Below are 26871 nucleotides of genomic sequence, written 5' to 3' on the forward strand. Positions count from 1 at the left end.
CTCCCCCTCCTCTTTCCCCCCCCCCCCCCCCCCCCCCCCCCCCTTCCCCGGTGATGCCCTTGCTCTGATATTGTGGCCCCTGGTCCACAGGTATTCCTGCAAGGGGAAACAACCTTTTTGCATCTACCTAGTTGGGTCCAGTAAGAATCTTGCATGTTTCAATAGGGTTGCCTCTCGTTCTTCCAATCTCCAATCCGTTCAGTCCCTACTGCATCTTTTCTCATTAGAAAATCTCTCCATATCTGGGATCATTTATATTTGTGATGGATATTGAAATTAATTAGTTTAATTGTTTTTGGGTACAATACTGGAAGACCTGAATACTTTACTTTTCCAAGTACAGGGCAATGCATTAATTCTGACCTCCTGATATGGATTTATTCTTTGCAGACGTGCTTTAAAAGCTATTGAATTCAAAGAAAGCTGTCCAAAGTTAATCTTTTAAAGTTTTAAAAACTATAGTTTGAGCTCAAATTTGGGTGTAGCACATTTTAAGAAATAATTTCATTTGGTAAAAATGTTGAATCATTTTGCTTTCTGCAAACTCTATGATGAGCCAATGATTGGAGTAGGGATAATGAAGCAATATTTTGCAGACAAAATTAATATGACTGCTTGAGTTTTGATTTTTGTTGCTGTTCTGAAAATGTTACTTAAAGCCTATTAACTGAGCCATAATTTCAATTGTGCAAGCTTTTAAAGTGAAGAGTTAAGGTTACTTACCTAATAGTGGTAGATATAGATATTGCCTTGTGTGTTTATTAATCTTCTTTTTATAGACAAGGTATACTGAGTTACACTTGTCTGTTTTTGTTCCTTTTTGGTTTCCTGTTGTGGCCAAAGTTTTTAATTTTGAAATCTTGAAAGTTTCATGGAATACTGTTTTAACAGTACCAGCTCACCTGAAGTGACATGTGCTATTCAGAAATTGCTGCTGTCCAGCTTAGTTTGCACACTGCAATGAAAAACATTTTGGGATAATTCCCAATTTGATGTAATAAATACTAAATGCCCACATTGTTCTAGAACGCATTTAACATCAGTGCCAAATTTATAGTAAGTAATTTGGTGTTTCATTCCTGTGCACAGCAACCAGTCATAAAAGCAAAGCTAGATGTCACTACCTTAAGCAGATACTATTATCTTTTTGAGTTATCAAGATTACCTGTGACTGAGAAATGTTGTGCAGTCGACAAACAATTGTAGCCCATAGATTAAAATAGTTCTGTGTGGGAAAGTTTGTACCAAGCAATTTTAATTTTGTTTTTCCCCCAGTGCTTTGAAACCCAACCTGGAATGCAAAAGGGACAGATTCCTCCTCGGCAGCTTTGGTTTTATTGCAGAATTATTGAATACAATGTTACTCTAAAACATCCACATTTTTGATGCTATAAGTGCTTTTTTTGGTCCAAATTGGTGTCTAATTACACATTTAAACATAGTGCAGTGTATACAGGTCACTGTTAAGTGTATCCACCTGATGTGATGTTTGTATTGAGAATATATTCAGCATGAAGGACAACTGTTACCGCTGATTATCGATTATTTTCAACTTTTATTGCCAAGATTAGTGGTGTTTTTAGTGGTATTTTGTGGAATATGGGCATTTCTAGCTGGGCCAGCATTTATTTCCCATCCTTAGTTACCCTTGAAGGTGGTGGTGGTGAGCTATCATTTTGAACTGCTGTCGTGCATTTGGTGTAGATACACTCTCAGCACTATTGAGGCCTCCGAGTCCAACTGTATATTAGGCTGTCACCACCTCCTATATGTCTCTTGATTAAACTTAAATTAATAGTTATGGCTTTTTTTTTTAACCTGGGGCAGTGTTTTGTAGAGGAATAAGATGGTGTTATTTTCTGGGTCTGTAGATTGTGATGGAGCAAAAATGGCCTTTAGTACAGTGATATGCATGATACAGATGTGGGAGTTTAAAGAGAGTTTAAGGGTTACTGCGGATTATATCTGCCATAAATGCTGTTGGATGCAAATCTTATCAGATCGAATGGATCGATGGAATGGAGAGACCGTTACAAGCGATGAGGAATTTGTAATAGTATGTGATGGATGGCAGTTATAGGATGCGGTGACAGTCTCAGATACAGTCAATAGATGGGTTAACTCCAGGAAAAGTCTTTTGTGGATATACCCAATTCAAACAGGTATGCTGTTTTGGAAAATGTAGGGGGTGATGGATTCTCAGGGGAACATAGCACGAACAGCCAAGTTTCTGGTATTGAGACTGACTGTAATGCAATGAGGGGTACGTCGGCTTCCAAGAGATCAATTGTGTTAGGGGATTCTGTAGTCGGAGGTATAGACAGACATTTGTGGCCAGTAGTGAAAAAGCAGAATGGTGTTGTTCCCTGGGGCCAGGATCAAGGATGTCTGAGGGTGCAGAATGTTCTCACAGGGAAGAAGGGCCAGCAAGAGGTCGTTGTCCACATTGGAACCAACGACATTGAAAGGGAAAAGGTTGAGATTCTGAAGGGAGATTTGAGAGTTAGGCAGAAATTTCAAGAGCAGTCCTCAAGGGTAGTAATATCTGGATTACTCCTCGTGCTACAAGCTAATGAGGGCATGAATAGGAGGATAGAGCAGATAAATGCATGGTTGAGGAGCTGGTGTATGGGAGAAGGATTCACTTTTTTGGATCATTGGAATCTCTTTGCGTAGAAGTGACCTGTACAAGGACGACGGATTGCACCTAAATTGGAAGGGAAATTTGCTAGAACTGCTCGGGAGGATGTAAACTAGTAGGACCCAGGGAGATAGTGAGGAAAGAGATCAACCTGAGACTGGTACAGTTGAGAACAGAAATGAGTCAAATGGGCAGGGACAAGGTAGGACTAATAAATTAAACTGCATTTATTTCAATGCAAGGGGCCTAACAGGGAAGGCAGATGAACTCCGGGCATGGTTAGGAACATGGGACTGGGATATCATAGCAATTATAGAAACATGGCTCAGGGATGGGCAGGGCTGGCAGCTGAATGTTCCAGGATACAATGCTACAGGAAGGATAGGGAGGCAAGAGAAGAGGAGGAGTGGCCTTTTTTGATAAGGGATAGCATTACAGCTGTGCTGAGGGAGGATATTCCCGGAAATACATCCAGGGAAGTTATTTGAGTGGAACTGAGAAGAAAGGGATGATAACCTTATTGGGATTTTATTATAGACCCCCTAATAGTCAGAGGAAAATTGAGAAACTTGTAAGGAGATCTCGGCTATCTGTAAGAATAATAGGGTAGTTATGATGGGGGATTTTAATTTTCCAAACATAGACTGGGTTTAGATGGAGAGGAATTTGCTAAGTGTGTACAAGACAATTTTCTGATTCAGTATGTGGATGTACCTACGAGAGAAGGTGCAAAACTTGACCTACTCTTGGGAAATAAGGCAGAGCAGATTACGGAGGTGTCAGTGGGGGAGCACTTTGGGGCCAGCGACCATTATTCTATTAATTTTAAAATAGTGATGGAAGAGGACAGACCAGATCTAAAAGTTGAAGTTCTAAATTTTGACGGTATTAGGCAAGAACTTTCAAAAGCTGATTAGAGGCAGATGTTCGTAGGTAAAGGGACGGCTAGAAAATGGGAAGCCTTCAGAAATGAGAACTGGAATCCAGCAAAAGTATATTCCTGTCGGGGTGAAAGGAAAGGCTGGTAAGTATAAGGAATGCTGGATGATGAAAGAAATTGAGGGTTTCGTTAAGAAAAAGGAAGCATATTTAAGGTATAGACAGGATAGATCGAGTGAATCCTTAGAGTATAAAGAAAGTAGGAGTATACTGAAGAGAGAAATCAGGAGGGCAAAAAGGGGACATGAGATAGCTTTGGCAAATAGAATTAAGGAAAATCCAAAGGGTTTTTACAAATACATTAAGGACACAAGGATAACTAGTGAGAGAATAGGGTCCCTCAAAGATCAGCAAGGTGGCCTTTGTGTGGAGCCGCAGAAAATGTCGAGATACTAAATGAATATTTTGCATCCGTATTTACTGTGGAAAAGGATATGGAAGATCTAGACTGTAGGGAAATAGATGGTGACATTTTGCAAAATGTCCAGATTACAGAGGAGGAAGTGCTGGATATCTTGAAACTGGTAAAGGTGGATAAATCCCCAGGACCTGATCAGGTGTATCTGAGAACTCAGTGGGAAGCTAGAGAAGTGATTGCTGGGTCTCTTGCTGAGATATTTGTAGTATCAAAGTCACCGGTGAGGTGCCAGAAGACTGGAGGTTCGCAAACGTGGTGCCATTGTTTTAAGAAGGGTGATAAGGACAAGCCAGGAAACTACAGACCAGTGAGCCAGACCTCTGTGGTGGGCAGGTTGTTGGAGGTAATCCTGAGGGACAGGACGTACATGTATTTGGAAAGGCAAGGACTGATTTAGGGATAGTCAACATGGCTTTGTGTGTAGGAAATCCATATCTCTCAAACTTGATTGAGGTTTTTGAAGAAGTAACAGAGGATTGATGAGGGCAGAGCAGTAGATGTGATCTATATGGACTTCAGTAAGGTGCTTGACAAGATAACCCCATGGGACACTGGTTAGCAAGGTTAGATCTCATGGACACAGGGAGAACTAGCCATTTGGTTGCAGAACTGGCTCAAAGGTAGAAGACAGGGTGGTGGTGGTGGAGGGTTGTTTGTCAGACTGAAGGCCTGTGACCAGTGGAGTGCCACAAGGATCGGTGCTGGGTCCTCTACTTGTCATTTACATAAATGATTTGGATGTGAGCATAAGAGGTACAGTTAGTAAGTTTGCAGATGACACCAAAATTGGAGGTGTTGTGGACAGCGAAGAGGGTTACCTCAGATTGCAACAGGATCTTGACCAGATGGGCCAAAGGGCTGAGAAGTGGCTGATGGAGTTTAATTCAGATAAATGTGAAATGCTGCATTTTAGGGAAGAAAATCTTAGCAGGACTTATACACTTCACGGTAAGGTCCTGGGGACTGTTGCTGAACAAAGACCTTGGAATGCAGGTAGATAGGATAGTGAAGGAGGTGTTTGGTATGCTTTCCTTTCTTGGTCAGCATAGAGTACAGGAGTTGGGAGGTTATGTTGTGGCTGTACAGGATATTGGTTAAGCCACTATTGGAATATTGCGTGCTATTCTGAATCTTCCAATCGTAAAGATGTTGTGAAACTTGAAAGGGTTCAGAAATGATTTACAAGGATGTTGCCAGAGTTGGAGGATTTGAGCTATAGGGAGCGGCTTAACCGGCTGGGGCTGTTTTCTCTGGACTGTCAGTGGTTGAGGGGTGACCTTAGACGTTTACAAAATTGCGGGACATGGATAGCGTAAATAGTCTTTTCCCTGGAGTCGGAGTCCAGAACTAGAGGGCATAGGTTTAGGGTGAGATAAGAGACCTAAGGGGCAAATTTTTCATGCAGAGGGTGGAACGTGTGTGGAATGAGCTGCCAGAGGATGTGGTGGAGGCTGGTACAACTGCAACATTTAAAAGGCATTTGGATAGGTATATGAATAGGAAGGGTTTGGAGGGATATTGGCCAGGTGGGACGAGATTGGGTTGGGATATCTATTCGGCATGGACGGTTTGGACCAAAGGGTCTGTTCCGATGTTGTACATCTCTATGTTGACCTGCTGGTGAGAAAGGTATGATTCTGAAAGTATGACTATTGGGTTGAGACAGCTCTCCAGGGTTTTGAGAAGATTTGTAGCTAAGGTTGATGTCCTGGATGTAGGTTTGCTTGCTGAGCTGGGAGGTTTGTCTTCAGACATTTGGTCATCATACTGGGTAACATCAGTGAACCCTGATGTTACCTAGTATGGTGACGAAATGTCTGAAAACAAACCTTCCAGCTCAACAAGCAAATCTATATCCACAGCTCTCCAGGTTTGATATGGACCTTGCATGGTTAATGGGGCTGAGTTGGCTGCTGTCATATTTCTGGTGCCTTATTTGACGCCAAGTGACCTGTCGGGCTTCATCCCTCTTCTTCTTTTTGGAGACTTTTGTTTTAAGTCATTGATACAACTGAATGGCTTAATGGTCCATCTTCACACAGCAGTTAAGACATTGCTGTGGTTCTGGATCAAATCAATACCTGTCCCGGCAAGGATGGCAGTTTTAAGAATATTAGTGATGGGGTCTTACAATAATGGACAATGGTTTAATTCATGATCATTATTTTAGAATTTGAATTAAAAGTATATTGTTGTAAGATTCAAATCCTAATCCACACAATGTTACATGTTCTCTGAATTAGTAGTCCAGTAGTAGTGCTAATCATCTTTTTATCTATAGCAAATTGGTTGACATGTAGTAAAGACCTTGCTTCTGGATTCTTGTGATTATTTTGCAGCAGTTACGGAAGAATGGAAAAGCTAGGGTGTTTGCATTGGAATAGGAGAGGCTGAGGGGAAACTGTGTACAACATTTTTAAGAGGCCTGAGTAGAGTGATGGAAGAGGTCCTGGGTTCGAGAAGTCAGGAAGCATAGGTTTACAATATTTCCTGGAGAGGTGTGGAAAATGCTTATACCCACAGGATTGGTAGATACCTGGAACTTGCTGCTTGAAAGGGTAATGAAAGTAGAAACACTCAACTCAATTTAAAATGTGAATGGATTGCACCTAAAGTCTGAGCTTTAAGGGATACACACGGAATGCTGGAAAATAGGATTAGTCATTTAATTTTGTTAGCAGACATAATGATTAGGGTGAAGTGAAAGTGAGGTCTACAGATGCTGGAGATCAGAGCTGAAAATGTGTTGCTGGAACAGCGCAGCAGGTCAGGCAGCATCCAGGGAACAGAAGAAGCGACGTTTTGGGCATAAGCCCTTCTTTAGGAAGGGCTTATGCCGAAACGTCGATTCTCCTGATCCCTGGATGCTGCCTGACCTGCGCTGTTCCAGCAACACATTTCCAGCCATAATGGTTAGGGTGGTCTGAATCTGTAGCACGACTTTTTTTTTCTACATATTCCAAGTACTTAAAGGAAGAATGTGTAGTGGTGTGGAAAGAAGATGGGGGAAAATGGAAGTCCTGGAATCGCTGTTTAAGAGGGCCAGCACAGATACAGTGCATCAAATGGCTTCTGATCTATAATAATTCTATGATTCTGTAATGTGATTCTGACTTCTTAAGATTTCTGCTTGCATCCGACCTGGCTGCAGTAATTTTTTTCCCACTTGAGTGCAGTATAACAAGGAAAAATGCACAGAGTTGACATATAGGAGGACTAACTGCTTATAGAGGGAGGCTAAGGGGAATAAGCCCTCTTGCAGGATTCCTTGAGCCCAGGGTTTTCGGGGAGAATTTGTTTTAACTTCAACCTCTTGTTTGGAACGCTGTTATGTAACTCTCTCATTAAGGAAATTTTTTTTGGTGTTATTTATTGAACGAAGACTTGCAGCCTCAGGTAGGACTGGGATGACACTATCACTGACTCTGGGGCCTAAGGTATTTAACCTAAATGTGTCTGACTTCTTTCAGGCTGGAGTAGTCAGTGTTTGGAATGTTGCCCAGTTGCCATCCGTTGTTTTGTAGGGGAGGATCGCAGAGAATTGAATGCAGAGAAAGCCGTATGAGCATATGGCTTTGAAGCTACTCCAAAGTGTCATTGACTGTGTGCACATCTTTTTGTTGATATCGTAAATTCTGAAATATATTGCAATTAGAAGGAATTGCATTCCCTCAAAGTCTAGCTGATGTGCAACTGTAGTCCATTCATCATGCCTTCGATCTTGACATTCTTATGTTTTGTTGTGCTATACCATCTGCACTTGAACATCAAAACAAATCAGAATCTGGTTACAGAACAAGAATGGGTATCTGCTAACCATGTGACTGATTACTTTGCTGAGCAACCCACTTGCAGCCAGGACGCAAATAAAGAAAATGAAACTTCTGTACAAAATATAATTGAGCAGACCATTGGGATCTTTAAGCAGGGCTTGCATTAGTAGACACTTCCAGAAGCACCCTGCAATACTTGGCATAGTTTGTGTCATAATTTGCAATTGTCTGTTATGTAAGCCTTTTGCGATCATGAGGACACAGCTCTTGAGTACAGAAAAGAGGGAAGTCAGAAACCGACATATCTCCTTTCCAACTGGCTCACTGTCATTAGTTTATCAAAGTGCAGTACCAATGCAATCAACATCAAATAATTTCACTAGCCATGTAACTGATGACCTGCCAGTGATACTCATGCCTCACGAGTGAATTTTAAAAACATTCCCACACTACTTCTGTCTCGTTGACCGCAAAACAAAATTTGCTGTTACGTAAATTATATGAAATCGGTTTTATAAATTAAGCTATTCAACAGAAGTGTGCTCATACGTTCCTTTTAGTGCGAATCTCCACATGCTTTTGCCCTAGGGGTGCTACAGCAAGGCCGACAAAAGCCTGCTGATTTTCAGTTTGGGAGATATGCGCATACGTCTTTGGATCCGGAGGAGGCCATTCAGACTCCCCATATCTGTTCCAGATAACAATGATTTGTCTTTTTATCAAGAATCCATCTAGCTTTGCCTCAAAAATAGTCAATAATCTTGACTCTTCTGCTCTGAGAAAATTCCAAAGACTCAAAAATAAAACCTGTTCTTTTTCAGTTTTGCAAGCGACGACCCTGCTTATTAGTGTTTCCTAAAGATGGCAAATATCCTCCTTTTGAAGGTGACTGACGGCTATCTGACAGCTTCCCAATGCAACAAGCATTTGATTTGTATGCCTGTCCGCTGCCTTCTGGACATTGTCCTATTGACGTCCTGATCTGAATCCTCCAAGACACCGTTCTATGCAACTTTACCCTATAGGGGTCTAACACCCATGCTATGCTTACATTGATGACCAACCACTTCAATCTGGTGGCCTTCCTTGTGTAGATTCTTTCAGTAAGGTTTCAAATGAACAGATTGCCAAAGTCTGAGTTGTCATCTGTAGGTGGCTTTAGAGTCTTTCCTCCACTATTTCTGGCCTTCTACTTCCACTTCCTCCTGACCACTGTTCTTCCAGTTTACAGCTCTTCTGTCTCTGTCCTTTCAGGTACATGAAGGGATTAGGATTGAGTGAAGAGATGAAATAAAATGTGAATGCCTAAACCCATCTGCACATTGTAAATCTGAACAGATTGTGGCCCAATTTTTGCCAGAACAGGGAGCATCTTCACCATGGTGAAAAATGTTGTGATTTGTTGGAAATCACAAGTCCTAACCTGAACCGGCTTCTCATTCCACAGGTATCGGAAAGATATTGTGAAATCTGAAAGGGTTCACAAAAGATTCGGAAGGATGTTGCCAGGGCTGGAGGATCTGAGCTATAGGGAGAGGCTAAATAGGCTGGGGCTGTTTTTCTCTGGATCATCGGAGGCTGAGGAGTGAACTTGTAGAGGTTTATGGATAGGATAAATATACAAAGTGCCTTCTCGGGTGGGGGGAGTCCAGAAATAGAGGGCATAGATTTAGGTTGAGAGTGGAAAATTTCCAAGGGGCAAATTTTTTTCATGCAGAGGGTGGTGCATATATGGAATGATCTGACAGAGGAATTGATAGAAGCTGGTACAATTACAACATTTATAAGTCATCTGGATGGGTTTATGAATAGGAACAGTTTAGAGGGATATGAGCCAAGTGCTGGTAAATGGGACTAGATTAGATTAGGATATCTGGTTGGCATGGATGAGTTGGACCGAAGGGTCTCTTTCTGTGCTGTAAATCTGAGTGAACTGTAGTTCATGCATGTGCGGCTTCTGGTGATAGGTGGCTACTGATTGATCAGCTGCCTCTACTGATATGGAATTTTGGAATCTCCAGAGTAGGGAACCACAATGCAGTCAGATGTGGGTGGTAGTATTAGGTTAGCTGAGCTGGAGAGAGCTGTAGGTGTTACGGTGATTGTAGTTCGAAGTTAGGATGACCAGTTGCTTAAAGGGGAACTTGCAGGTAATTCCATATAACTGCTACCTTGGTGACAGAGATGTGGGTTTGGAAGATGCTGTTAAAGGAGCCTTAGAGAATTGTTGCAAAGTATCTTCTAGGTGTTGTACATTGCCAGCATTCTGTCTAATTTCCTTCCCACTGCATAGTCCTCAAATCTGGAAGCAGACATCAATGCTGAAATTGGCATGCTGATCAATGTGCTCAGAACCTTGGAGTTCCTCCCCACATGTGCATCCTAGGATGAACTTTGCACATTGCTCCTTGTATGTGTGGGTGGTGAAAGGAGTAAATACTGAAGGTGTTAGATGGGGTGCTAGTAAAGCAGCTGCTTTATCCTGGAAGATATCAAACTCCTTTGGAGTTTCATTCTCTCAATGAGGTGGCATGGATAAAGAAGGAAAGGGTGGCGAATGGAAGTAAGCACTAAGTTGACCGTTTGAAGGGTTGTGGTGAGTGGGCTGAGGGGATTAGGTTGCATATGTCGGAGTGAGAGTAAAGGGCAAGTACTGGTAGTTTATATTACTTGCTTTTTTGATCTGTTCGATGAGCAAAGACATATTTATGTATAACTCATTTGGGACTTGGATAGTTGTCAAGAAACTACTCAGAGTAGTTAATACATAAAACAATTATTATAGAATTTACATTATTTTTTCCCAAAATACCACTTTCACAATGGGCTGTCTGTTGATGGATAGTCTCACATATATATTGAATGGATATGTTTATTGATATAAGGTGTATAAGTACTTGAGTGAGATGTTTATTGATGCAGGGTACTAGCCACAAATGAAATGTCTTTTTTTCTACTTATGCAGGTCAACAATTGAGTGAGATGTTTGTTTTCAGAAGCACTTGTTCTTGAAATCTCACTGTATTGCATGCTTGTTTTCTATCAGTCTGTGTTTTTTCAGTGTAATACACCTAACAGACTCGTCACTTTCTTTCCTGTCATTATGCCTCCTGATTAATACCCATCCTTGATAATGGGTGAATTAGTATGGAGAGAGAAAGAGAGAGAGAGAGAGAAGTACAAAGGATGGTGAGTGGGAGATGAGTTAGCACAACTTGACATAGTACTTTTTAAAAAAAAATTAATGAGAATGACTGACTGGGAACAAATGAGTTGTGAATGATCGGAATGAGTAGATAAGCATAAGCATTTAAGAGATAAAAGGTTGATGGGCCTAGATTGGCAAGGCGTAGTCAGGTATGGGACACAGTGAAGAAATTGACGTTTAACTTTGTGTATAATTTCTGCCGATCCCATCTTGGGGATCCAAATCCCAAAGTAGCTTGCTTCCTTGGGTCCAAAATTCAAAAAGAAGGCTGCTTTTTAAAGATGAAGATCACAGGGCTGTGTACTTTTCTAACTCTGCTCCCTGTGATGATACTGTACATTTAAGAAACCCTGTTTCTCTTGCAGAAGGCTTTTGTCACAGTCATGCCCAGCTGGTAGTTTGTAAATAGCTTTGGGTTTTTTTAGATTAGATTACATTACAGTGTGGAAACAGGCCCTTCGGCCCAACAAGTCCACACCGACCCGCCGAAGCGCAACACACCCATACCCCTTACCTAACACTACGGGCAATTTAGCATGGCCAATTCACCTGACCTGCACATCTTTGGACTGTGGGAGGAAACCGGAGCACCCGGAGGAAACCCACGCAGACGCTGGGAGAACGTGCAAACTCCACACAGTCAGTCGCCTGAGGTGGGAATTGAACCCGGGTCTCAGGCGCTGTGAGGCAGCAGTGCTAACCACCGTGCCACCCACGCAGGGTTTCTCCCTGGGTGTTTGTTTTTGAGGCGAAGACAAAAGAATCATAAGTGGGCAGGCATTGCTATTAGATTGAAGACATGGACAGAGATTTTCTGAGAAATCACAGGGACAGATTGTTTCTTTTTACTGGACTGGAGAGGCACGTGAGAATCCTAATGTTTTGCTGCATTGCATTTTGCCAAAGGATGGATATACAGAATGTTGCCTGTATTGAAACAGTTGATGACTGGTAGTTAAATAATACATTGTCTTGTTAAGTATGCCATATCTTGAAGTTATAAGATTCTTTATTTTTGTTAAATTTTAATTGCATTGTAAGAACAAAGTGTGTCTTGATTAAACTTTATTGGTGGCCTAATTGAATAATTTGGAACACTACCTTAAAATCACCTTAAAAATAAAATTTAGGGTAAAAGCTACCTCCACAACATATGGTTAGAAGGTAAGCCATATCTCTCTCATCTTTAACATGGAAACAGAAGTCTAGGCCTGTGTAATATTGAAAAATGAGATGAGAGAAGGAGGGTAGTTATGAAAATATTATCTTTCATTGTTTAAACTCTAAATGAGGCTGTGGACTCAGTGCTATGATAGTGAGTGCCTATACCCTGATAGAAAGCAATTATGCAATATCTTTCTTTGTATGAGAGAGGGGAAGAATGTTTAATGAAGATGTACAGTTTATTTGGATGATATGTCTTTAATGGCTGATTAACAGGCAGCGTGTGCAATCTAAGAAATGTGGTTGTGAGAATCGTAGCAATGTTCATTTTAGCACGGGAGAGGTAACGATAGAGACGTTACACTTAAGTATTTATTGATTGAAAGCAGGGCACTGTTCACCATTACGCTCCAATGTGCAAGGCTGCTGATTGATAAATGTGGCATTTGAAGATGCATTAACTGACTTTGACTGTTAAGGTCATTGAACTTGTTACGGCATTGTACTTAGGTCTGCAAAGTTAAATTTTAGCCTAGACTGCCATGGCTATCCTCTAACTTCTGAGAGTTTGCTGGAGGATATTCTAGACTCTTAATGATAGGTATTATCTAATTTCCTTAAAGTACAGTCAGAATATCTTGTATTCTGCCATCATTTTCTGTGAGCAGTTCCAAAATTAGGCTGGACAGAATGGGCCTTGCTTTTTAAGAGATACTGGTTTGCTTCCAAATGCAACTCGTGATGTTGAATGTGTTCAGATAAATAACTGAGTAAAGGATCCTCTAGAAAAGTGACCAGAAAACATAGTAGAAATTAGCAGTCAGTTTGAGAGTGAGAAACTTGGGTTAGAAACAACTATGCTGAATTTAAGTAACAGTATTTACTAATGAGTAAGGCAGAGTTACCTGGAGTGGACTGGGAAAGGAGTTTACACTTGAATAACGGCAAATGTTTAAGGAAAAAGATCCTGATTCACAAAAGATGTATCCCAATGAGTAAGAAGGATACTAGAAAGGGGATAAGCTGACCATGGTTAATCGGGGATTTTAAGAATAGCTTCAAATTAAAAGGAAATGGCAATGCCACAATGATGTAAATTATTTATTCAACATCTTATTGGAAAACGCACAGCATTTCAAAATTACCAAGTAATCCAGGTAGTGAAGGAAAAGAGGAAACAAAATATAATAACCACTACAGGAAAAAGTACTATAGAAACTAATAGGTTAAATATTGACAAGTCCCTTCGATTTAATGGAATGCAGCAAGACATAGTGGATCATCATAGTGTTAGTAATCTTTGACAAATTCTTTATATTCTAGAAAAATTCCTGATTGTCAGTTTTCCAATGTAACACCCTTATTCAGAAAGGCAAGTTTAGCTTAATGTCTGTCACTGGGGAAAATGTTAGTGTTTATTATAAAGAATGCGATGGCTGAGCATTTAGAAATACATAACATAATCAGAGTCAGCACATTTTCATGAAAGGAAAATTCCTGACATTTAGTACAATTTTTCTGATGCAATAACAAGACTAGGAAAAAAAGGAGGATCAGGAGATGTAAAATATTTGGACTTCCAAAGGCATTTAATAAGGTACCACATGTTAGACCACTGAAGCATCCATGATTTTGGAGATATTAGCAGTGATAGAGGATTGACCAATTAAGACAGAATTAGGATATGGGGCATTTTCAGCATATCAATTGGTAAATAGTGCTGAGGCCACCATTATTTAAACTTATTTTAATGACTTGGATGAGGGAGGTGAAAGTACAGTTACCAAGTTTGTGGATGACACAAAAATCGATGTTAAGACAAATAATGAGGGTGACCTTGGAGTCTATAATGGGATAAAGACAGGTTAAGTGTTTGGGCAAAAACTTGGTAGGTGGAATATAATTTGGTTATGCACTTTGGCAAAATGGGTTGCTGAGGTAAATATTATTTAAACAAAGACTGCAGAAAGCTATAGCTCAAAGGGTTTTAGACATGTTGATGCATAAATCTCAAAATTAACATCAGGGTTCAATCAGTAAGAGGGAGGAAAAATTGAATGTTTGCCTTTTACAGTTAGTTCTGCTATAACCTAGCAGTTCTGTTCTTGTGCAGTCCCATGCTAAAAGAAAATCATGTAACAGCAGCACCATTTAAACAGTGTCCCCAATTCATCAATCATGTTATAGCAAATTGATAATGAAACATGCATTATAGCAGAACAACCTGTATTTCAAAGGGAATGGAGTATTAAAAAACAAAGATCTTGGTAATCTTATGCAAGGTACTAGTTAAATCACTCTTGGAATGGCATGAGCAATTTTGCTCCCCTTATCTAATGAAAGACATAATGCCATTTAAAGGCAGTCCAGAATAGTTTCATCAAGATTGATCCCAGGTATGGAAGGGTTTCCTTATGAAATGAGTAGGCACGTGGGTTCAGTACTCATTGCAGTTTAGATGAATGAGAAACTACCTTCTTGAAACATACAAGATACTTCAGGGTATTAACAGGATAGACAGAGATTACTTACTTTACACAGATTAAGGCTGCTGATCCTAGACTCTCCCATAAAAGTATCATCCAGTTTGGACAGAGATGAGGAATCTCTTCTCAACAAACAAATTGACTTGGACCCGATGTACCATCACCTGAGAAAAAGAACAGGAAATGACATCACCAGAAACTACACCACCAATCCAAAGAAACCCAAACATATAAATAGAAATTAGGAATCATCAGCAGTGGTTAGTCTGGAGGCTCACTGATGTTACCAGTATGGTGATGAAACCTCTGAAAATGAACCTTCAGCTCAGTGAGTGAACCTCCACCTGAGCTACAAATCTTCTCATCTTGCATGAAGATATGATTTAAGTGAGAAAAATTAATGCTGCAAAATTTATTTTTGGTCTTTGGCAACTTTTATGCTGTGCTGTTGAAGATTTCTACAGTACAAAGTATGTGACAACAACTGCAGTCTTAATATACACTATACCAGACATATTGAAAAAGGTATGGACAAAGAATAATTGAAAGTACAAACAACACTTGCACCACACCCAGAGCTTTGAAGTAATATTGTGATGTACTGATCAAGTCAGCTAATTTTTTTCTCTCCATATTTATTAAGGAAGAAGAGCTAAGAAAAAGTGGAGAATCAAAATATGCACATCTTAATGAAGATCTCCATGTATTGATTGAAGTGTTTGCTCCACCATCCGAGGCATATGCAAGAATGGGACATGCTCTAGAGGAAGTGAAGAAGTTTCTCATACCGGTCAGTGTTCAAATCGTTCTTCACAATCCCAATGTTTCATATGGGAACATTGTGTTTTTATTTTGTCTATGAACTATAATTTGAATAAATAATTCTAAGAATACACAAGTTAGAACATCTAAAAGCAAATGTAACCCAAACAAACTAGTGTCCTATAGTGTATTCTTAAATGTATGCCTCTGCTGTGCCTTAAGGTCAGAGAGATGTACAGCATGGAAACAGACCTTTGCTCCAACCCATCCATGCTGACCAGATATCCCAACCCAATCTAGTCCCACTTGTCGGCACCCAGCCCATATCCCTCCAAACCCTTCCTATTCATATACCCATCCAGATGCCTTTTTTAAATGTTGCAACTGTACTAGCCTCTGGCAGCCCATTCCATACACTTACCATCCTCTGTGTGAAAAAGTTGCCCTTAGATCTCTTCTGTATCTTTGCTCTCACCCTAAACCTAAGCCCTCTAGTTCTGGCCTCCCCCACCACAGGGAAAAGACTGTGTGTCTGTTTATCCTATCCATGCCCCTCATAATTTTGTAAACCTCTAAGGTCACCCCCTCAGCCTCCGATGCTCCAGGGAAAACAGCCCCAGCCTATTCAACCTCTCCCTTGAGCTCAAATCCTCCAACCCTGTAAATCGTTTCTGCACCCTTTCAAGTTTCACAACATTTTTCCATTAGGAAGGAGACGAGATTGCACTCAATATTCCAACAGTGGCCTAACCAATGTCCTGTACAGCTGCAGCATGCCTCCCAACTCCTGTACTCAATACTCTGAATAAAGAAAAGTATACCAAATGCTGCCTTCACTATCCCACCTACCTGTGACTCTACTTTCAAGGAGCTTTGAGCCTGCACTCCAAGGTCTGTTTCTGGCATGAGCCCTTCTTCAGGATGGCTCATGCCCGAAACGTTGATTCTCCTGCTCCTTGGATGCTGCCTGACCTGCGCTTTTCCAGCAACACATTTTCAGCTCTGATCTCCAGCATCTGCAGTCCTCACTTTCTCCTCAAAGGTCTCTTTGTCAGCAACACTCCCTTGGACCTTACCATTTAAGTATATATGTCCTGCTAAAATTTGCTTTCCCAAAATGCAGCACCTCACATTTATCTGAATTAAACTCCATCTGCCACTTCTCGGCCCATTGGCTCATCTGATCAAGGTCCTGTTGTAATCTGAGGTAACCTCCTTCGTTATTCATTACACCACCAATTTTGGTGTCATCTGCAAACTTACTAACTATACCTCTAATGCTCACATCCAAACCATATATATAAATGATGAAAAGCAGTGGACCCAGCACTGACCCTTGTGGCACTCCACTGGTCACTGGCCTCCAGTCTGACAAGCAACCCTCCCACCACCACCCTCTGTTTTCTCCCTTGTTTTGAGCCCATTCTATATCCAGATGGCTAGTTCTCCTTGTCTTCCATGAGATCTAACCTTGCCAACCAGTCTCCCATGGGGAACCTTGGTCGAACATCTTTACTGAAGTCCACATAGATCACATCCACCACGCTGCCCTCATCAATCCTTTTTATTATTACTTCAAAAAACTCAATCAAGTTGTGAGACATGATTTCCCATGCACAAAGCCATGTTGACTATCCCTAATCAGTCCTTGCCTTTCCAAATTCACATACATTCTGTCCCTCTGGATTCCATCCAACAACTTGCCACCACCGATGTCTGGCTCACCAGTCTGTAGTTCCCTAGCTTGTCCTTACCACCCTTCTTAATAAGTGGCACCATGTTGGCCAACCTTCCAGACTTTCAGCACCTCACATGAGACTATTGATGGTACAAATACCTCAACAAGGGGCCCAGCAATTACTTCCCTTGCTTCCCACAGAGTTTTAGGATACACCTGATCAAGTCCTAGGATTAATCCACTTTTTTATGCGTTTCCAGCACTTGATCCTCTGTAATCTGGACATTTTTCAAGATGTCACCATCTATTTCCCTACATTCTATATTTTCCATGTCCTTTTCCACAATACTTACTGATGCAAAATACTCATTTAGTATCTTCCCCCATCTCCTGTGGCTCCACACAAAGGCAGTCTTGCTGACCTTTCAGTAGCCCTATAGTCTTCCTAGTTACCCTTTTATCCTTCATGTATTGTAAAAACCTTTTTGATTCTCCTTAATCCTATTTGCCAAAGTGATTTCATGTCCCCTTTTTGCCCTCCTGATTTCCCTCTTAAATATACTCCTACTGCCTTTATACTCTTCAAAGGATTCACTTGATCTCTCCTGTCTCCTGACATATGCTTCCTCCTTTTTCTTAACCAAACCCTCAATTTCTTTTGTCATCCAGCATTCCCTACACCTACCAGTCTTTCTTTTCACCTTAACAGGAATATACTCTCTCTGCACTCTCCCTATCTCATTTATGAAGGCTTCCCATTTTCCAACCATCCCTTTTACCTGCAAACATCTGCCTCTAATCAGCTTTTGAAAGTTCTTGCCTAATACCGTCAAAATTTGCTTTCCTGCAATTTAAGACTTCAACTTGTGGATCTGGTCTATCCTTTTCCATCACTATTTTAAATCTAATAGAATTATGGTTGCTAGCCCCAAAGCGCTCCCCCACTGATGCCTCAGACATCTGCCCTGCCGTATTTCCCAAGAGTAGGTCAAATTTTGCACTTTCTCTTGGTATGTCCACAAACTGAATCAAAATTTCCCTGTGCACACGTAACAAATTCCTCTCCATCTAAATCTTTAACACTGTGTGGTAGTCCCAGTCTATTAGCGAGTTTTGAGAAGGGTTGTGGCCCAGTTTGTAGCTCTGGATGTAGGTTTGCTCACTGAGCTCGGAGGTTTGTTTTCAGATGCTACCTAGTATGGTGACGAAACATCAGTGAGCCTCTGGATGAAGCACTGGTGTTATGGCCTGCTTTTTGTTTGTGTTTGGGTTTCCTTGGGTTGGTGATGTCATTTCCTGTTCTTTCCCTACAGGAGGGTGGTAAATGGGATCTAAGTTAATATGTTTGTTTAGAATTCCAGTTGGAATGCCATACTTCTAGGAATTCTCACATGTCTCAGTTTGGCTCGTCCTAGGATGGATGTCCTAGTCGAAGTGGTATCCTTCCTTATCTATATGTAAGGATACTAGTGAGAGTGGGTCATATCATTTTGTGGCTAGTTGATGTTCATTATATCTTGGTGGCTAGTTTTCTGCCTGTTTGTCTGATGTAGTGCTTATTACAGTTCTTACAAGGAATTTTGTAAATGACATTAATTTTGCTTGTTGTCTGTATTGGGCCTTTCAAGTTCATTAGCTGCTGTTTTCGTGTATTGGTGGGTTTGTGGGCTACCATGATGCCAACATTTCAAAGATTACATTAACTTGGATCCCATTTACCACCTCCTGTGAAAAAGAGCAAGAAATCACCACAGGAAAACCTGAGGAAACCTAAACACATAAATAAAAATGGTCCACACCACCAGTGCTTCACCAGAGGCTCACTGATGTTATTTAGCATGGTGGCGGAACATCTGAAAACAAACCTTCCAACTCGGTGAGCAAACTTACATCCTGTCCCAGTCTATGTTTGGCAAGTTAAAATCCCCTACCATAAACACACACTGTTATTCTTACAAATAACTGAGATCTCCCTAAAAGTATGTATCTCAATTTTCCGATGACTGACTATTAGGGGGTCTATAATACAATCCCAATAAGGTGATCATCCCTGTCTTATTTCTCAGTTCCACTCAAATGTCCCTGGATGTATTTCTGGGAATATACTCCCTCAGTAAAGCTGTATTGTTATCCCTTATCAAAAATGCCACTCGCCTTCCTCTTTTGCCTCTCTTTCTGTCCTTCCTGTAGCATTTGTATCCTGGAACATCTTGTCCATCCCTGAGCCACATTCTGTAATTGCTAAGATATCCCAGTCCCATCTTCCTAACCATGCCCAGAGTCCATTTGCCTTCCCTGTTCAGCCTCTTGCATTGAAATAAATGCAGTTTAATTTACCAGTCCTACCTTGTTCTCTGCTTTGCCCCTACCTTCCCTGACTGTTTGTTTGACTTGCTGCTTTTCTCAACTGTACTAGTCTCAGATTGATTTCTTTCCTCATTATCTCCTTGGTTCCCACCCTCCCACCTTACTATTTTAAATCATCCTGAGCAGCTCTAGCAAAACCCCCTATCAGTATATTCGTCCCTTTGCAATTCGGGTGCAATCAGTCCTTCTTGTAACAGGTCACTTTTACCCCAGAAGAGATTCCAATGATCCAAAAATGTGAATCTTTCTCCCATTCACCAGCTCCTCAGCCATGCATTCATCTGCTCTATCCTCCTATTCCTACTCTCAGCTCGTAGCACTGGGGGTAATCTGGATATTACTACCCTTGAAGAGCTCCTTCTTAACTTCCTGCCAAACTTTCTACATTCTCCCTTCAGAATCTCATCCTTTTTCCTTCCTGTCATTGGTACCAATGTGTACAATGACCTCCTGCTGGTCCCTCTCCCCTTTCTAAGCCATCTTTTGATCCTGGCACCAGGGAGGCAACACACCATTCTGATTTTTGCTGCTGGCCACAGAAACGTCTGTCTGTACCTCCTGAGTAGAGAGTCCCCTAACACAATGGATCTCTTGGAACCCAGCATATCCCTCGTTGCATTAGAGCCAGTCTCGATACAAGAAACTGGCTGTTCATGCTACATTCACATGAGAATCCATCACCACCTACATTTTCCAAAACAGCATACTTGTTTGAAATGGGGATAAAATCTTCGAGGAGAAAGTGAGGGCTGCAGATGCTGGAGATCAGAGCTGAAAGTGTTGCTGGAGAAGCGCAGCAAGTCAGGCAGCATCCAAGGAACCGGAGAATCGACGTTTTGGGCATAAGCCCTTCTTCAGGGGATAGCCACAGAAGATTCCTGCGCTACCTGCCTACCCCTCCTTTTCTGGAGTGAACCCATCTATATCACTGTATCTGCGACTTTTTTCCCTTCCTATAACTGCCATCCATCACACCCCCTTGCTCTTGTAAATTCCTCATTGCCTCTAACTGTTGCTCCAGCCGATTCCTTTTAATGCCAACCAATGGCATTTATTGAAGATCTAATCCTCAGTGACATGTAAACTCTCCCTGAACTCCCACATCCGACAAGAAAAGTATATCACTCCTCTAAGGGCCATTTTTCCTCCTTCCAATCTGCAGACCCAGAAAATAGCACTTATTTCTCTACACAAACTGCTGCAGGCTAACTTAATACTTATGAATAAGCCTTCTCTCCATTAGCTCATATAATCCTCTGAATCCATTTGTTGTTCATTAATGTCTTTGTTGGTAACTTGTTTCTCAATTCTATTGCACTTTTTTTCTGGGAATGACAACACCTTGATTCCTAAATCTCTAAACCATGTCACCAGGTTGAATTGTAGTATATAGATACTTTAGTCCTGCAGAGTTGTGTATGGTGCTGGAAGAGCACAGCAGGTCAGGCAGCATCCAAGGAGCAGGAGAGTTATGTTTCGGGCATAAGCCCTTCATCAGGAATCAGCATTCTTGATGAAGGACTTGTGTCCGAAATGTCGATGCTCCTCCAGCATCACACACTCTACTCTGATCTCCAGCATCTGCAGTCAGGTCAGTTAAACAGCCAAGAAAAAATGGATGTATTAAATGAGTGCACATTGAACATATCAGATTTCATTCTATTTTTAAGTTGAAAATAATTAGTTTGTTGATCATGATGGCATTGGAATTTGCTCCCTTACACCTATTTGTCTTGCTGCTTTTGGTGTGTTAAAAATTCTTCTTGAGTACCTTGTTAACTTCTTTCAATAACACTTTGCTTAATTCTCCCTCCCTCCCTATCAAATGCTTGAGGATGATTTCTTGCACTAAATGCTTTATGGAAGTGCAGGTTGCTGTTGCATAAACAATATCCTTGCATCCTTTGGAAGAAGAACAGAGTGAGACCAATAGAATGAGGCAATGAACTTGTGTTAGTGAACAATTTTCTCATTAGGATAGACTGCAGCAGGTCTTTGGTCTCTTGAGCTGTTTAGAAAGATAGGCTTGTTAGTTTCCTTTTTAGCTTGGATTTAATAGAAAAAAATTGAAGCTATTACTATTTAGTTAATTCACTGCAATGAAAATTCAAGCTTGTAAATATATAGCTATTGCCAACAGCAGTGTCACACAAATAAAAGCACTATTTTACCGGTGGGGGGAATGTTAGCTGGGACCACCAAGCGTGCACTTTGAATAGGGCAGTAATATCTTTTACAGTAATTTGCCCAGTCAAAAGTTCCAATAATGCACAAAAGTAGTGTTGGGCAGATATTAAGACAAAAAAAACCTTGTCAGCGTGAATTTAAAGGGATGAGAGGCTGGCAGTATTCAGTGGATTCTGTGATCTCAAATCAAGCTATCTGAAATCTAATAAAGATAGAAATTAGACATTAGGTGCAAGAGTAGGCCATTCTGCTCTTTGAGCCTGCACCACCATTCAAATGATCATGGCTGATCATCCTTAATCAGTATCCTGTTCCTGACTTATTTCCATAACCCTTGATTCCACTATCCTGGAGAGCTCTATCCAACTCTTTCTTAAATGAATCCATAGACTGGGCCTCCACTGCCCTCTGGGGCAGAGCATTCCACACAGCCACCACTCTCTGGGTGAAGAAGTTTCTCCTCATCTCTGTCCTAAATGGTCTACCCTGTATTTTTAAGCTGTGTCCTCTGGTTCGGCACTTGCCCATCATTGGAAACATGTTTCCTGCCTCCAGAGTGTCCAATCCTTTAATAACCTTATGTCTCAATCAGATCCCTTCTTAGCCTTCTAAACTCAAGGGTATACAAGCTCAATCGCTCCAGTCTTTCAGTGTAAGGTAATCCCGCCATTCCAGGAATTGACCTTGTGAACTTACGCTGCACTCCCTCAATAGCCAGAATGTCTTTCCTCAAATTTGGAGACCAGAACTGCACACAGTACTCTAGGTGTGGTCTCACCAGGGCCCTGTACAGCTGCAGAAGAACCTCTTTGCTTCTATACTCAATCCCTCTTGTTATGAAGGCCAGCATGCTATTAGCCTTCTTCACTACCTGCTGTACCTGCATGCTTGCCTTCATTGACTGGTGTACAAGAACACCCAGATCTCTTTGTACTGCCTCTTTCCCTAAATTGATTTCATTTAGGTAGCAATCTGCCTTCCTGTTCTTGCCACCAAAGTGGATAACCATACATTTATCCATATTAAACTGCATCTACCATGCATCTGACCACTTGCCTAACTTGTCCAGGTCACCCTGTAATCTCCTAACATCCTCATCACATTTCACCCTGCCACCCAACTTAGTATCATCAAATTTGCTAATGTTATTACTAATACCATCTTCTATATCATTAACATATATTGTAAAAAGCTATATTGTAAAATGATAGGTATTTGTGACTTGGCCCTGATACTAATGGCATAAGTTTGGTAAGAGACATTGAAGAAGTCAGTGCTTTTGAATAGAAGCTTTATGCAGGGTGACAAGAAATAGGTAGAAAAATTACGTAAAGATATAACGGTCATTTGGAGAGCTGGGACAGACACGATGGGCCTAATAGCCTCTTACGTTTTACTCTTAATGGATTCTTAGGAAGAATAGGAAGATTGATGAGAGGGTAATTGTCCTCATCAAAGATGGTATTGGCGTAATAGTTAGTGATGACCATGGTTCAGTTACAATGCAATGTCCTTTTATTGTCACGTGTACTCCATTTTAGGAGTGCAGTGAAAAACTTTTACAATATCTGCTGTCTTATGGCAAGAACATAGGTACTTGCACCTAAGATTAATTCTTTTATACAGCAGAGAAATAAAAGTAGTTGCGTTACTAGTTGAAAAATAAGCTTAAAATAAGACCTCATTAAAGGGTTGACTTTACAGTAAGGTATGAAATTTCAAATACACTGAAATGTCTAACATCTGAGCACAGAGCCTCCATGTGTGCTCTGACCACCCGTGCCAGACCCCAGTCCCGCAGCTGTCCCTACTCCGCTCCAAGCCCCAGACTGCTGTGTATCGGCACTCAGCTGCTCCAAGGTAAGCCAGCACTGCCACCCCCCGCACCAGTCTCTGCCTGGAGCTTGCAGCCTGTATACTGCTCTGGGACTCACCTTGGAACTGCTGAGTGTTGGTATAGAGCAGTCTGGGGCTTTGAGCAGAGTGGGGACAGCTGTTGGACTGGGGTCTGGCAGTGGCAGTCAGACCACGTGTGGAGGCCCTGAGCTAAGATATTACACTGATGTCTACTTGAAATTTCCTATCTTAGTGTAATTTCAGTCCTTTAATATCCTATTTTAAAATTGTTCACATTAGGTTTCGTACCTTACTGTCTGTTTGTATGGAGGTCATGAGTAATATGGAAAAGTAATTTGTACGGATGATTTACAGAACTCCATAGCCACAATGTAGAACAAATCGTACAAGATGATTAATTAGGTGCTCATAATAAAAGAACAACAGTAATGATGGATGATTTTAATTTGCACATAAACTGGAAAATTCTAATTGGTAATAGGAGCATTTATAAGTTCATAGAATACTTTGAGAGTTTCTTAGAACAGCATGTTCTCCAATCAGAACAAGCTATTCCAAATTTGATGATATAATCTGACAGGATTAATTTTATCTGAGTGACAACACCTCTAGATAACAATGACCATGTTTTTATTTTGCATCCAGTTTGGAAGTGAGAAGAATGGGTCTAAGACCATATTTTATCCTCTTTTAGAAAAGCTAACTTTATGAATATGAAAGCTGAGCTACCAGAAAGATAAGTGATGTCAGAATTCTTAAAGGGAAATTTTAGAATCTATATAAGTAGTTCCTACTATTCAAAATAAGGTTCCAAGGATTAGACCCACCATCTGTGGTTAACTAAAGGTAAGTAGTGTGTCAGTGTCCAGGGACAAATAAATGAATGAGCAAATATGAATAGCAGGTCAGATGACTAGTCAGAATATAAAGCGACAGAGAATGGTGAATCAGGACTAATAAATTAGAGGCTGAGAGGAAGCTGGCTAGAAATGTAAAAACAGTAAACAAGGGTTTGCTTAAGTATCTTAAAAGGAAAGGAGTATGTGAAGTGTTGGTCCTCTTAAGATTGGGGATTTAATTGTCGATAATAAATGAACAAATAATATTTTGTTTCTGCCTTCACGAGAGGGTACAAGGCATATCCCAGTGATTAGTTGTAAATTTGGAGTTTGAAGAAATGGAGGAACTTAGTGAAATTATAATACCAGGGGAAATACCACAGAGCAAACTGATGGAACTGCTGATTGAGAAGTTTCTGGGTCCTGTGGACTTCCATCCGAGGGAATTAAAGGTGGTAACAAATGAGTGTATGTACACTGGTGTTAATTGTTTTCCTGAAATTTCCAAATTTTGAAAAAATGTAGCAAATATAACTCTTCAAGAATGGAGACAGGCCGAAGACTGGAAACTAAAGAATACATAAATGATTTGGATGCAAGCATAAGAAGTACAGTTAGTAAGTTTGCAGATGACACCAAAATTGGAGGTGTCGTGGACAGCGAAGAAGGCTACCTCCGATTACAACAGGATTTTGATCAGATCGGCCAATTGGCCGACACGTGGCTGATGGAGTTTAATTCAGATAAATGTGAGGCGCTGCATTTTGAGAAAGCAAATCTTAGCAGGACTTATACACTTAATGGTAAGGTCCTAGGGAATGTTGCTGAACAAATAGACCTTGGAATGCAAGTTCATAGTTCCTTGAAAGTGGAGTCGCAGGTAGATAGGATAGTGAAGAAGGCGTTTGGTATGATTTTCTTTATTGGTCAGAGTATTGAGTACAGGAGTTGGGAGGTCCATGTTGCGGCTGTACAGGACATTGGTTAGGCCACTGTTGGAATATTGCGTGCAATTCTGGTCTCCTTCCCATCAGAAAGCTACTGTGAAACTTGAAAAGGTTCAGAAAAGATTTACAAAGATGTTGCCAGGTTGGAAGACTTGAACTATGGGGAGAGGCTGAACAGGCTGGGGCTGTTTTCCTTGGAGCGTCTGAGGCTGAGGGCTGACCTTAGAGGTTTACAAAATTCAGGAGTGTGGATAGGATAAATAGGCAAAGTCTTTTCACTTGGATCGGGGAGTCCAGAACTAGAGGGCATAGGTTTAGGGTGAGAGGGGAAAGATATAAAAGACCTATGGGGCAACTTTTTCGCACATGTGTAGAATGAGTTGCCAGAGGAAGTGGTGAAGGCTGGTACAATTGCAACATTTAAGAGGCATTTGGATGGGTATATGAATAGGAAGGGTTTGGAGGGATATGGGCCAGGTGCTGGCAGGTGGGACTAGACTGGGTTGGGATATCTGGTTGACATGGACGGGTTGGACCCAAGGGTCTGTTTCAATGCTGTACATCTGACTCTACGAACTATAGCTTGATATTTACATTGGTTCTAACAACATCTTCAATCTTCAAGGAGGTGCTAACTGGACACTCAAATCTCAAGAAGAATCGGCCAGGTTGTGAAAATCCTGTTTAGACAATTTTATTGGAATCCTTTAAAGAAGTAACATACTGGATGTAGATTTGTTCGCTGAGCTGGAAGGTTCACTTTCAGATATTTCATCACCATACTAGGTAGCAACATCTTCAGGGAGCCTTCAGATGAAGCACTGGTGGTATAGCCCACTTTTTAATTTGTTTTAAGTTTCCTTGGGTTGGCGATGTCATATCCTGAACATTTTTCTCAGCAGGTTGTACATAGGATCCAAGTCACTGTTTGTTGGTAGAATTCCAGTTGGAATGCCATGTTTCTAGGAATTCTTGCCCATGTCTCTGTTTGGCTTGTCCTAGGATGGATGCATTGTCCCAGTCAATGTGGTGTCCTCCTTCATTTGTATGTAAGGATACTAATGAGCGTATGTCATGTCTTTTTGTGGCTAGTTGATGTTCATGTATCCTGGTGGCTAACTTTCTGCCTGTTTGTCCATGTTGAGTTTGTTACAGTTCCTGCAAGGTATTTTGTAAATGACATTCGTTTTGCTTGTCTGTATAGGGTCTTTCAAGTTCTCTTAGATGCTGTTTTTGTGTGTTGATGGGTCTGTGGGCTACTGTGATGCTAAGAGGTCTGAGAAGTTTGGCAGTCGTTTCAGATGTCTCTGAAGAGGAGAGTGGCTTGAGTGTCTGGACGTGTTTTGTCTGCTTGTTTGAGTTTGTTGCTGAGAAATCGGACAGTGTTCATTGGGTACTCGTTCTTTTTGAATACAGTGTGTAGCTGATATTCCTCTGCTCTTCGTAGTTCCTTTGTGCTGCAATGTGTGGAGGTTTGTTGAAATGATGTTCTAATGCAGCTTCATTTGTGGATTTTGGAATGATTGCTTCTGTAGTTCAGTATTTGGTCCATACGTGTTGTTTTCCTGTAGATGCTGGATTGAAGTTCCCCATTGGCTGTTCGCT

The 26871-nt window shown here is 41.0% G+C and overlaps 1 protein-coding gene across 5 annotated transcripts in view; it reads left to right on the forward strand.

Moving 5' to 3' along the window:
- khdrbs3 (KH domain containing, RNA binding, signal transduction associated 3) overlaps positions 1-26871 on the forward strand; it is a 181596-nt gene that overhangs the window by 76966 nt on the left and 77759 nt on the right. For all 5 annotated transcript variants that reach the window (XR_015757037.1, XR_015757038.1, XR_006311360.2 and 2 more), the window contains exon 5: positions 15273-15419. Coding sequence is in view for 1 of the 5 variants with exons in the window: in XM_043687862.2 (XP_043543797.1) it covers positions 15273-15419 (147 nt within the window). In the remaining 4 variants the exon portion in view is untranslated. The remainder of the gene's footprint in view (positions 1-15272; positions 15420-26871) is intronic.

This window comes from Chiloscyllium plagiosum, unplaced genomic scaffold (genome assembly GCF_037043375.1).
Source record: "Chiloscyllium plagiosum isolate Xiang-an unplaced genomic scaffold, Cpla_swu_hap1 HiC_scaffold_4, whole genome shotgun sequence".
Lineage (NCBI taxonomy): Eukaryota > Metazoa > Chordata > Chondrichthyes > Orectolobiformes > Hemiscylliidae > Chiloscyllium > Chiloscyllium plagiosum.